Below are 13,228 nucleotides of genomic sequence, written 5' to 3'. Positions count from 1 at the left end.
GTCACAGGGTCAGCACTGCCGCCACAACACAAGACCCCCGAAACCTCCCATAAAGGGCTCTTCGTTCGACGGCGTGCAGGAAGTGGAAGGTCGCCGGACTCGGAAGTCCAGGCGGCAAACGTTAGTCACGACTTAAACCCGGCGGCGCTTTCGTGAGCGATCGTCTTCAAACTCTTCATGACATCGTCAAGCATTCAACGAGTCGCTTTCTAAAGGGATCCAGGGATGTGTGCGAGTTGAATGCCGGGAGGTTTCAAGGGCAGTACATCATTTGTATAAGTTTGTCAAAGCGACTTCTAATGTACGGGTTTTTCTCTTTTTTTTTAAGAGAGCACATGCAGTCCATTCAGACCCGCTTTCTCAAGGCTGCCGTGGCCGGATTCATAGTCTGCTTTTGAATTCCCTCTCGCCGCCCATTGAACCTCTTTTAACTTTAACGTTTTCTCACGTCCACCGCCCGACGTCAGATCCAGAGAGAGGTGAAAATATCCGAGCGGAATCGGGAGGGTTTTCTTCTCGGCTGCTATGGTTACTCTCAGCCAGCAGTACAGGACGAGAGCGCAGGTTGGCGGTGTTGTTGTCACTTTGGCGCTCACCTCGCCGCCAGATTCTATTGGCGGAGGTGTGAGGCGTCGCCCGGGTTGTCGAAGAGATGGAAAACCCACAGAACTTTCCCTGTTGTTCTCGTGTGTGTCGCTCCGAGTACACACTTGTGAATAATGCACAAAAAGGGGAATAAATACACCGTGTGTGTGTGAGTGTGTGTGTGTGTGCGAGTGTGTGTGTGAGGTGTCTCTAGGTTACTCAACAATGTACGATGCTGAAGTAGAATGGTCGAGCATTAATGGAACACGGAGAAGCGTGTGTGTTTTATTGTTACTTACAGGCCGTTGATCCTGGTCGCTCGCTCGCTACTGTATGAACCTTGATCTTCCCGTTTTTACATCCATTTATTTCAGAGGTTCATCATCAACTGACTTTAATTAATCCACACAATGGAAGGACAAGCTTGTTTTCTTACTTACTACTTACTACTTTTCTTCTTCTTCTTCTGCTTATTTCAGTCTGGTCCTGGGGTAGAGTCTTCACCAGGGAGGCCCAGACTTTTATCTACCCCGCTACATGTACATCTGGGGGGACCTCAAGGGGTTCCCAGGCTAGCCGAGATAAAAATGCCTCTGCTTGCCATTTTCTTCTTGGGAAATCCATCATATCCCTCCTTTCCAAGTGTGCTTACGATCTCACTTCGTTGCAAGGGCTACCTGGCGCTTTGTTTTACCCCTACCCCTTTGTCCAACGGAGAATTGGGAAACTACTCCGCCTCACGGGCACGTGCAAAACGGAGGGGGAGGGCTTAGTGGGAGGACTAAGGAAGAGAAACTCAACTGGGCCAAAGCGTTTCCTGGATATCCTGGAAGTGTCCTGAAACCCTCACCAGCAAGGCATCCAAGGAGACATCCTAACCACCTACCCCAGCCCACCTTGGGGGCTCTACTCCGAGCCTCTCCCAAATGGTCGTTCTTCTCGCCCCATCTATGAAAGTCTCTGTATAAACCTGGCAACCTACTGGACGAAGATGAACATAGAGAGTGAGATGTTCATGGACACCAGAATGAACAAGAAGCATCATCATTCGAAGTCATTTGTCCAAAATATAAACTAGTCCATCAGGCAAAACACTGGAGCTTAGAAACCTTTTAACGAAAACAATTTCGGCCGCTGGAACCCACAATCTTCTATCAGTCACTAACCACTGCTCGAGATCATAGCTGAGGGTAGAGACATTGATCTACCAGTATTACTGAAAGCTTTGCCTTTTGGCTTGGCTCTCATTTTCCCACCACAGTACGGTGCAGTGTCCACAATCCGTCCTGTGGATCTCACACTTTTTCACTCGTGAACAAGACCTGGAGATACTAGTAATCCTCCACCACTCAGATTTGGCTGAAGGTCTTATGGGCCACGAACAGGACCATAACATCTGCAAAAAGCACCAACCCAATCCTAAAACCAACAAACCAAACACTCAAATCCGGTCCATAAAATGTATAAACAGAACGAAGTAGAATCTATTTTCTCCCCCAAATTGAAAGCTCTGTGTTTATACCATTGTCTTGAAGGTAGAAGGTGTTCTTTAACAGATTTTCTTTTCTTTTTTTCTAAAATCACGACATGCTAAAAGAAAATACTGTTGTTTTTTTGGTGGTTGGAGGATCTGAGTCACTCTTTGTATCAAGGTCAGTCTTTCAGGCTCATTTTCGCCCAAAATAGCTTGTTGAAGATACTCAAAGAGCTGATGCATAGCCGTGTTGCTAATGGCACCGAGGACGGCGACGAGTAAGGTAAGCACCGGGTTATGAATAATCGTAGCTCGGAGGTGGCGCCGCGCAGCGAACAGTAGCTACCGCTGATACACTGAGGAGTTGTAAACAGGAAGAGCCTTGATTCGGTCTGAACCTTCCCCCCTGTTCCTCTTATGACTGTATAGAAACACAAGTTCGACCAAATCACTGAAATAGATCAACTTTCTCTGAGGCAAAAGTTGTTTCAGTTCAGGTTTGAAATGTTTTGGTTGAGTCATGGAGTGGAGAGGTGTTTTGTGGATTTGATAGATTAACGTGTTTTATAAAGTCATGTAAAAGCGAGCTCTTGGCCGAGGTATGTGTTGTCCAAGTGCTTTTTTTTTAGTTATTTTTGAAAATAAACTATTTTAAGTGAGTGTTTCGAGATATTTAACAATAAAAAATGGTTCCTATACTTGTTTATTTGCATCAATAGTGAAAGAATTTTTATTAAAATGGAAAAAAACAACCATTAACTACTGTTCTTTGAAACATTTTTACTTTATTTATAAAGCTACAATACCTACATTGATTTCCAATCGAAATCATAAAAACAAAATCTATATTTTTACAAAGCAACCATGGAAAAAAAGAGAATAAAAAAGCCAACAAAAGTAGTTTACTTTTTTGTTTGTGATTCATTAAAAAATAAAATAAAAAAGAACCTCAGGACCTTCACAAAGGCATCAGCATTTCTCTTAATATTAATAATAAAAATAAAATAAAAAACAATGAAAAAAGAATAGAACAAATGTTCAATTTATTTGTTGAGTGAAAATAGTTGCTCCAGTGATATTTAAACTCAATATTTTTTCAATGAGAAACCTTAACTCTACCCAGATATAGATAATAGTCACAATAATAATGGACGTTTGGACTTTTTCAAAGTCTTCAATCAAAGGATGGATCATTAAGCTGTATATGTATTTATACTTATTGGGTTTATATTGAAGTTATTGAAGGATTTAACTGCTTCAGTCAAACAAACTTGGCAGCTCTGAGTTATAATACAACCAACAATACTTCTTGCCATGATAAATAACGACCTCTCCATTAATGAATCCAACCGCAAAATTGACCGTCTCGCCGCCCGACGCACTCTTTCCCCCCTTGTCTCACCGAATGTACAGATTTAGAAACACTTTCGTCCACACATCCAGAATTCCTGGCTCGTCATCGGCGCGTGAGTTTTGCGAAGAAGAGACAGAAGGAGACGACAACGAGACAAAACACCCTCCACCTACTCTGCATGCATCAAATCTCATGGGGTATCAAGGACGCACGTTTTCGGGGGGGAACATGCCAGCGACCACTGCTCACCGCGGCTAACGCTGATGCGGTTTGACTTTTTGTGGTTCCTGGTTCGTCAAAAAATAATTCGCTCTGTTCATTAACGGAGTCGGCTCCGGAAGACACCCCGGAACAGCTAAAGGTCAACTCGCTTTGTGTGTCAGAAGTCATCACAACCCAAGGGTTGCCGTGGCGACGGTGCCATAAGGTTTTAAGAAGGTTGAGCAGTTTTTTCTATGATTTCCTTATTCACAAGATTATTCTTTGACCTTTGGCGAGCGTACAACTCGTCACAGCGACCTTGACACGTGTCGACATCGGCTCATGTAAGAAGTGTCCGTCAGTAGAAAGACGTTCAGACTCACTTAACCGTTCTTAAAACGTTGCGTCGTCGTTTGGATCATTTATTTCTCCTGAAATCATCTTCAATCGCAGCACAGCGGAAGCCATAAAAACAAATTTCCCATCATTAAATTTCCTTCCAGAATCACGCTCTGTGATTGGCGGAGCTGATCGGTGACGCCGTCGCAATAATTGATAACATTTGTTTGTTTACTGCTGCTACCCGGTAAACAAACGCCGTGACTCACGAGTGGAACGACTTGAACGTCATGCGATTATGAGGGAGTCGAGAAGCGAGTGGACGGAACAATGGCGTGCGGGAGGAGGTGGGACCTTGAGGAGACCACTCGTCTGTGCAACCTTGTTCCTTCACAGCAGCTGCCACCGTGTTCTTCTCGAAACGTCGTTGGTTTTTTTTTTTTTGCCAGGTGTGACTTCGCCAGGAGACCAGGCTGCTTGAAACAATGATGGCGTGGGAGGTCACAGGATGAAGATGTCACACAAAGTGTCGGTAAAAGTTCACAGAGACACAACCATAAAGTCATTCAAGTTCAATGGATCAATCAACAGTCCATGTTATATTTATCTAACAGAACACCTGATGCTCCGAGTCATGCTATTAACAGACCGATCTGTGTGTGTGTGCGTGTGTGTGTGTGTGTGTGTGTGTGTGTATGTGTGTGTTTATGTGTGTGTGCACGTGCGTGTGGAACAATGAACAGTGTTCAAAGAATGACCTGATGCTGTTATAGTGATGATCATGATGATGTTATTGTATCTTGTGATGATGATATATTGACCGTGATGATAATGTTATTGCATTTAAATCTATTTATAAAGTGTTGAAAATGCAAGTTTGTTATTAATGTTATAATGTTATGTAATTGCGATGCAGATGTTATTGTACGATGAAGACGATATCGCGATTTAGATGGTATCGCGATGAAGGCGCTATCGCGATGAAGGCGATATCGTAATGAAGAGGATATCGCGGTGAAGACGGTAACGTGATGAAGGCGATATCATGATGATGGCGATATCGTGATGAAGAGGATATCGCGGTGAAGACGGTATCGTGATGAAGGCGATATCGCGATGAAGGCGATATCGCGATGAAGGCGATATCGTAATGAAGAGGATATCGCGGTGAAGACGGTATCGCGATGAAGGCGATATCGCGATGAAGGCGATATCGTAATGAAGAGGATATGGCGGTGAAGACGATATCGTGATGAAGGCGTTATCGTGATGATGGCGATATCGTGATGAAGACGGTAACGAGATGAAGGCGATATCGTAATGAAGACGATATCGCGATGAAGACGGCATTGCGATGAAGGCGATATCGTGATGAAGGCGATATCGCGATGAAGACGGCATTGCGATGAAGACGATATCATGGTGAAAACGATATCGTGATGAAGACGATATCGTGATGAAGACGATATCGTGATGAAGACGATAGCGCGATGAAGACGGCATTGCAATGAAGACGATATCATGGTGAAAACGATATCGTGATGAAGACGATATCGTGATGAAGACGATATCGCGATGAAGACGATAGCGCGATGAAGACGGTATCGTGATGAAGACGATATCGTGATGAAGACGATATCGTGGTGAAAACGATATCGTGATGAAGACCATATCGTGATGAAGACGATATCGTGATGAAGACGATAGCGCGATGAAGACGGTATCGTGATGAAGACGATAGCGCGATGAAGACGATATCGTGATGAAGACGATAGCGCGATGAAGACGGTATCGTGATGAAGACGATATCGTGGTGAAAACGATATCGTGATGAAGACGATATCGTGATGAAGACGATATCGTAATGAAGACGATATCGTGGTGAAAACGGTATCGTGGTGAAGACGGTAAAGATTTATGAAGAGTATATATTACTACATATGTTTAATGAGATGTGATGAAGATAAGTATAACTTACATAAATGGTGTTGATGATATATTTGTGATGTTGATGATATTAACGATCAAAATGATCTTCATCCTGACGATCATGGTCAAGATGAAGATAAAGATAGATTAGAAATAACAATGGAGGATGACGTAGACGACACTCAGGGATATCTTCAGGAATAGAACAAAATCCTTTTTTAGCAAAAAGTAATGAAGAAGAAAACGATGCCGGTGTAATGACGTTGTTGTCAGCAACACCGTGTGGGCGTGGCCAGGCTCTTCCTCTGAGGCGCGGGGGTGGAGACCCTCCCATGATCACAGACGCTCGGTCCGGACCTCCGTGATAAAGCAGGACAACGTCCACGGCGGGAGAAGGAAGGAGGTCTCACGCTCTCAATGCTCTCATGGTCCACTTTCTACTGCGCTGGAAGTTCTTGTCGCGCTCCTCAGGTAAACAACCTTCTGTCCACCTGTTGCCACCCAGACCTTCTTCACGTGTGTGTGTGTGTGTGTGTGTGTGTGTCAGGGACCTGGTGAATGATGGAGTGGTACGTCCTGGTGCTGATGCTGAGCCTCCCGCACTCCGTCCACCCCGAGTGTACCCCACAGTGTCAGGGATGCAGAGACTCCCTCAGCAGCGAGGTAAGAAGATCTGGACTGGAAGTCCAGGAAAAAGTTCTGATTCTGATGTTGTAATGTGTGTGTGTGTGTGTGTAGTCGTGCGAGTGCGAGGAGTGGTGCGCGGACTCTCTCCCGCAGGCGGACTTCAGTCTGGATGAAGGTGCTGAGGACGAGGGGAGACAGCAGGCGGACCTGGTCAAGCGCTACGGGGGCTTCATCAAAAAGATCGGGAAGTCCCGGAACAAAATGTTGGGCTATCAGAACGACGTGCTCAAGTCCGGACCCGTGTCCGGACCGGGTCTGCTGAAGACCCTGGAGGGCAGGGACGCGTCCCAGGAGGAGACTCTGCGGGAGATGGTCAAGAGATACGGGGGCTTTTTGCGCAAGTTTGGCCCCAAGACGAGGCGCAGCAGCAGCGAGGGGCCCCGCGGGCTGCAGAAGCGCTACGGGGGCTTCATGAGGAGGGTCCGGCCCAAGTTGAACAACCTGAAGTGGGACAAGAGATACGGAGGATTTCTGCGGCGACAGTTTAAGATCTCGGTGCGATCCCTGGAGGAGCCCCTTTACGAGGAGGACTGGACTCTATAGATCGGAGAGACGAACTTCAACCACACTCACCTGTGCGTGCGTGTGTGTGTGTGCGTGTGTGTGTGTGTGCGTCTTTGTCGTGTGAGTCACTAAACGATGCTTGTTCAAAAAAAACACACAATAAAACCAGCGTGTTTCTGGTCCACATGTCGCAGAAGACTCTTTGTTTCTTCACTGTCTTTCACCAACAAGTGTTTGTTTTAATCTAGATCTAAACATTTTCTTCACCATTAATGTCATATAAATTGTATGATAAGTTCTGACACACGACACACACTTCAAATCCACTCACTTCACGTGAAGGCAATAAAAAAAATGAACTAAACATGTTTTGTCATTGTTCAGGAATAAGAACACTAAAAAGAACACTCTCAAATACTCCAATAATAAGTAACATAAGATATCTTCATTTTATCTATGATTTGAAAGGGGAAAAGTAAATTAAATGTAGTATTATGTTTAAAATATAGTAAGTAAGTAAGTAATTTGTATTTATATAGCGCTTTTCCAGATCAGGGTCACAAAGCGCTTAAACAATCAAAACAATATTCAATAAAGTATATACTTTAAAGATCAAGATAAAACTGATAACACAACAGGAGTTCAAGAAAATCATGGAAAAGCCTGAACAAATAATAATATATCTTAAGATGTTTCTTGAAGGAGTCAGTAGATCATCAAACACAGAGATCGTTCCAAAGCTTAGGAGCAACAGTCTGGAAGGATTTCTCTCCTCTGGTCCTGAACCGTGAGCGTTATGGTGTTATATTTAATTTAATGATAAAGTTCAAACCACTTGCATCAGTTATTATTTCAGCTCCCAGACTAACCGTTTGTCAAAGAAGATCCTCCACTCGATGATGAAAGCGGTTCAGATGGAATGTTGGGCCGTCCGTCCTTTATTCACCTGGACATGAAGACACAACGTCTCAGCTCGACAGTAAGTCTCAGAGGACAAACGGACACATTTGATTGTGTACTTACCGGTCTCTAAACAACTGCAAGGAAAGTACTCCGTTCAATTTAAAAAACATTAAAAATGTACTTTATTGATCCCAATTTTTATTTACTTTTTCTGGGTTATTTCTTCTTTTTTTATTAAAAAATTTAATATTTCAATATTAAATAAATCAACTTTGAAATCCATTTCAAAAATATCAAGTATCCATCAAGACATTTTTTATTTGGTCAACAAACAAATACACACTGGTCATGTGATCAGAAGCACAGACACGACCACTTGGATAGAAAAGGTTCCACTGATCGGGTGCGTCTTAACAACAGGAGCTCACTACTGGTCGTTCAAACTAAAAGTATTCAATGTTCTGACCAAAAAGTCAGTTCAGCTCCTCCCCGCCCACCTCCGTCATCTCCCCCTCCTCGCCCACCTCCACTGGCATGTCGATCACAGTGGTGCCATCCAGGGTGTGGGTCTTTGTGTTGGCGAGGTTCTGCAGCCCCGCTGGCAGAGTGACCAGCTGGAACTGAGGCCCCACCATTTTAATGAAGGCCGTGGAGGCCGCGGAGCCGGCCGCGCCCTCTTGACCCGCGGCCGACAGCAGGGTGACCCCGTCGCCCCCCAGCTCCGAGCCGGCCACGGGCGAGGTCAGGAAGGTGTAGCCGCTCAGGTCCGAGCCCACCTGGGCCCCGGCCACCGTCAGCAGCTTGCCAAGAGGAAGTCCGCCGAGCTGGCTGAGCGGCAGCACGATCTGGGTCGGCGCCGAGTTGAAGGACGCCGGGCCGGAGATCGCGCGGTTCATCCGGGGTCGCTTGGGCGCCGGCGGCGCCGGCACCGGGGTGAGGGTCATGAGCACGTTGTTGAGGTGCTGGGACTTGCTCTTCAGCTCTTTGGCCCGTTTCCTGTGCTCGTCACACTGTTGCTCCAGAGCTGCAGGAGGACAAACCAGAGTCAGACGACCGGTGCCGGACACAAGGGGGCGACGGAGACTGACCGGCCAGACTGCGGGTGTACTGCTCTCGGTGCCGGTCCATCTGGTTCTTGTGACTCGCCAGAACCTTCTTCACCAGGTCCAACATCCCAAAGTTTTGCACAATGTTGTTGAGCAAGACGGCATCTTTTACGAAACAACATTTGCACAAAAGTTAAAAACCCGGAAACGGTTTTGACAACTTCTCACACAATCAGTCGCGTCGGTCTGACCTTTGACCTGTAGTGGAGGGTCAGTCGCCCTCTCGTGCAGCCCCTGGAGAATCTCCTGGATCTCCTTATGGAAGTCCTCGACCACACTCTCCAGCAGCCCCGCCTCCTTTACATTGCGCCAAAAAGCTAGCGCATCCTCTAGAGATGGACACACAAACGCTTTAAGTACACACAACAAGTAGATACACTTTTTCACAATACTGTATCAAGAGCTACTCAACAGAAAAGTATTGATTTTTTGGGGGCTTTATAATAACATATTGCTTTTATCATAGTTCTTTGATGGTTTGTATTTCAATAAAGTGTGTGATAAAAGGAAATCCTTCAAGATCAAGAAATGACTGAGGACAAGAGGATACAGCTGCTTTAAAAGCTGATGTTTGAACATATTTTGGTTTCAAAACAAATGAAGAGTCAAGAGTCATGTGGTCTGTAAATTCTGCAACACCAGAGTCAAGTACTGGACAATACTGTGAATATATTCTACAGTATTATCATATATTGTGTATCATGATACGTACCGTGAAGCCAAATTATTGTCAATACACACCCCTAACAACAAACGCTTCAAATAGATAAAACATAAATGATTATTTGGGGAAAATACGCACACAAACTGTTTTCCATCCTGAAAATACCTGTAGTACAAAATGTACAATTTTGCGGTGAAACTGAACAACTTCTAAGATGGAAATGTCACAACATGATCGATAACCTAATGCATGTCCTGTACATTTCCGGAATCATTAAGAGAGAGCTCGAGGACCTGAGTGCTCTCGAGGGTTTTTTATAAGCAAAACCAGACAAAAGAGAAGAAGAGAAGAGATTTTATGAGTCAGAGACGATCAATTCTTCTCAATGTTGGACCCGTAGCTCACTTCAGGTGTTTGAAGTATCTGTCGTGAGACTTGAAGCACTTCCTGTTTTGTTCATGATAAAAACGTGAACAAAAACAGGAAGTTACACATTTATTTCGCTAAACATGTTTTCCAACACTTTCTCTCACTCCCTCTCAGAGAACTCTCCCAAAAAAAACGTTTCCATTTTATTCGCATCCAGTTTGAACGTACTATCATCTCCAGGAACCTCAATCAAGGTCGAACACACAATCAAAACCGCTTTTGAAGTCCATGTAGAAGAGAGTCACACGATAAACAGTGATGGGATTTCTTGACCTCTCACCTCCGATGGTCGTGACCCACTCTGAAGTTTCCTCCAGAGCTTCCGCTCCGTTCACTGCAAACACACCGACGACAGGGATCAGAAGCTGCTTAATCTCCGGCAGACAGACGGGTCGGAACCAGAGACGCCACAAGCATCGTAATGAACCCTTCAAAGCATCTCCGCGCGTCGGATTAATTGAACCTTCACTGAAAATATGTCATGAAAGTTACATATTGTTGCTTTAATCTGGAGTCATTTACCTTTTACTCTTTTCAAGCATGATGCGTTTGTCAGAATAGTTTTCCTATATATATTATATTAACTTTATTTAGAGATGTTTTAAACCTCACAGTCTAAAGTTATACTATCAAAGATGCTGCCACAGATACTGGGACTCACAGTCCAGGGACAGCTGGGGTCCGCCCCCCACCTCGGCGCTCTGCTCACTGCTCAAGGACGCTTTCGTGCCCACCAGGTCGATCTTGGTGCTGCGGCAGGTGTTGGAGCAGAGCTTGGCGTGCTGGTAGAAGTCCAGCTCTCCAGAGTCCATGATCTTCCTGCGGAGTAGAACAAGTCACTGACGAGTGAGGCAACAGTGTCACCCTGCGGCAAACGGGTGAACTGCAAGAGTTAATAGGTCGATGATGAGCGTCTTAATAATAATGAATCCGATTTAATTTAATTTATTTTTGCATTTAAACTCATGATCGGGGTTGAGTCAGTGGTCTCCTTTGAGATAACTGGAGTCAATCTCACAAACCTGTGATGATTGGTTTGCCAGGTGAATCCAATTAAAGGGAAAAAAGGACTGAAATAAACTTTTACACAGAATAAATAACGTTTAATTCCTTCAACAAGCAATGAATTTGTGATATATTTTACCAATATTCATACTGACAATTTTCTTAACCACGTTGGTAGTTGAAATACCGGATTCTCTACTTTCTGCATGAAGATATTAAAGTAGATATTTTAGGTCATGTTTGTCCGAAGAGGAAGTTAAATATTTTGTTAGCTACAAAACTAACACTTAACACTAAATACTTCAGAATAAGACAATGAATCAGGGAAAGTAAGACACTTTGATTCAACCATTTGAAAAGTTATCTAATCAATTCAAGTTGTTTTTTTTTATGAAATCAAAGATGGAACACACAAAACTACACATTAGGTTTAATTAAGTCCAAAAAAGAGACACACACCTGAGCATGGTGCCATTGAAGCGTATGGCTCGTTTCCAGTCCTTCAGCGTGGACTTCCCTGCTAAACACACAAACTCCTTCGGACTGATGAGCTGGTCTTTAAACTGAGGAGAGACAATAAAAGGTTAAATAAATAAAGATACTTTTTTAAGCGAGTGAATTCGCCGGTACCTGGACACACTTGATGTTGATCCCGGGACACAGGAACTTGTTCCACACCAGTGTGGCTTTGGCGTCTCCGCAGGTGATCTGGTAGAAACATTCGTCGTCCGCCTCCTCCTCCTCTGTGACCTTCACTGTGGAGGCAGAAAAGTATCTTGACGGATGTGAAGGAGAACGACCGTCAACAACAGACATAAAAATCTGAATCACTCCGGTTTATTTTAACGTTTACATGCTGCTTGAATATTATATATGTCCAAGTTAATAATCTATCCTGAATTAAATTCAATCGTTTTTAGATGTATAATAAGATTATGTACCAATCATAGTCTCTACTTTATTCAGTGAATCTGCACAGCTGGCCTCAGGGTCCGTGTCTTCTTCCCTGTCGAATAAAAAAACAACAACAACAACCCTTAGAATAAACTGATCGGTCCGTTATCGATCATTTGAACGGTTGTTACATCGGTGAAGCGTCCAGCTCTGTTGTCACCAGCATCGTCTTCTCCTGATCCTCCGTCTGTGGTAGCGTGACGATGACGACCTCGTTGACCTCTGACATTTTGGCCCACTTTGCTGAAATCAAAACACAAAGTAAGAATAAACGTATGTCGAGATGGACGTGATTTTTTCTGACAGCAAATGAAACAAACTTGTAAAATACTGTAACAAAGTATTTTAAAGCGAAATTATCATGCAATTACTTAAACATTAGATGAAACGAATACAGTTCATGAAGACTTTTAAAAAAAATAATGAAAATACGGATTAATAAAATGATAGTGAAACGCAAAAATAAAAGCTTTAAATAAAAGACATTTAAGCAATTTTCTGAGTGTTATTTGAAGTTAGCTTCCTGATTCTCGAACTATAAAACAATCCCCTCACCGCATTACACATTTTAACTTAGATTTAACTGGGGTTTTCGGGACAAAAGTAACGACATTAACGCCTGTCTTACCGACAGATGGACTTATCTCGTCACGGATGGATGCTAGCTGCCAGAGGAAGATGCTAGCTAGCTCTTCATTTCACCGCCTCACCACAGCCACATGTATCCCAACGGACTCTCGGTCATCAAGTCGCTGTGTTTGTGTTAAAAATAAACTTCCAATTTGACGCATCGCTGTGAAATTACACAGATTTGAGGCGTTAGCTTCAATGCTACATAGCTTTGTTTTCATTGAAAACGCTGCTCCCCCGGCGGCAGTTATGCTCACTACTGACCCCTATCGAGCAGGAGAATTTCTACTCGTGTATTAATATTTGGTTTTGTTTGACAATATTACACGTTTGGCATGAATTCCCAAGTAATCGCTGGCGAGACAATATGGTAATAATAAGTGTAATTTAACAGTAAAACATTTTGTTTTTGAAAGAAATGCAAGTGAAGGCGTGTGATGTATTCTCCTTCCAGGAGGGGGCAG

General features: G+C 43.9%; 2 protein-coding genes across 2 annotated transcripts; one reads left to right on the top strand and one right to left on the bottom strand.

Moving 5' to 3' along the window:
- Positions 1-6,228: 6,228 nt before the first annotated feature.
- On the top strand, positions 6,229-7,360 carry pdyn (prodynorphin). Its single transcript, XM_087782069.1, has 3 exons — positions 6,229-6,353; positions 6,430-6,545; positions 6,621-7,360. The coding sequence occupies exons 2-3, from the start codon at positions 6,441-6,443 to the stop codon at positions 7,110-7,112; spliced, it is 597 nt and encodes a 198-aa protein (XP_087638195.1). The 5' UTR covers positions 6,229-6,353; positions 6,430-6,440; the 3' UTR covers positions 7,113-7,360.
- A 915-nt stretch (positions 7,361-8,275) lies between these two features.
- gmeb2 (glucocorticoid modulatory element binding protein 2) lies at positions 8,276-12,988 on the bottom strand. The gene is made up of 10 exons (XM_087782068.1): positions 12,763-12,988; positions 12,266-12,377; positions 12,122-12,186; positions 11,811-11,935; positions 11,640-11,743; positions 10,837-10,994; positions 10,456-10,509; positions 9,274-9,411; positions 9,065-9,187; positions 8,276-9,000 (listed from the first exon to the last, which is right to left on the bottom strand). The coding sequence occupies exons 2-10, from the start codon at positions 12,361-12,363 to the stop codon at positions 8,450-8,452; spliced, it is 1,416 nt and encodes a 471-aa protein (XP_087638194.1). The 5' UTR covers positions 12,364-12,377; positions 12,763-12,988; the 3' UTR covers positions 8,276-8,449.
- Positions 12,989-13,228: the final 240 nt, after the last annotated feature.

Source organism: Callionymus lyra, chromosome 19 (assembly GCF_982586985.1).
Source record: "Callionymus lyra chromosome 19, fCalLyr1.hap1.1, whole genome shotgun sequence".
Taxonomy (NCBI): domain Eukaryota; kingdom Metazoa; phylum Chordata; class Actinopteri; order Syngnathiformes; family Callionymidae; genus Callionymus; species Callionymus lyra.
This window is presented reverse-complemented; position numbering and strand designations above follow the sequence as displayed.

Bases quoted from the DNA above. Each gene is read 5' to 3' on its own strand.
- gmeb2 (XM_087782068.1), bottom strand. From the start codon at position 12,363: ATGTCAGAGGTCAACGAGGTCGTCATCGTCACGCTACCACAGACGGAG. The intron at 12,187-12,265 runs GTAACAACCGTT...TTTATTCGACAG, and splicing joins GAGCTGGACGCTTCACCGAT to GGAAGAAGACACGGACCCTG. The intron at 10,995-11,639 runs GTGTGTGTCTCT...TCTACTCCGCAG, and splicing joins TTCAATGGCACCATGCTCAG to GAAGATCATGGACTCTGGAG.
- pdyn (XM_087782069.1), top strand. From the start codon at position 6,441: ATGATGGAGTGGTACGTCCTGGTGCTGATGCTGAGCCTCCCGCACTCC. The intron at 6,546-6,620 runs GTAAGAAGATCT...GTGTGTGTGTAG, and splicing joins GAGACTCCCTCAGCAGCGAG to TCGTGCGAGTGCGAGGAGTG.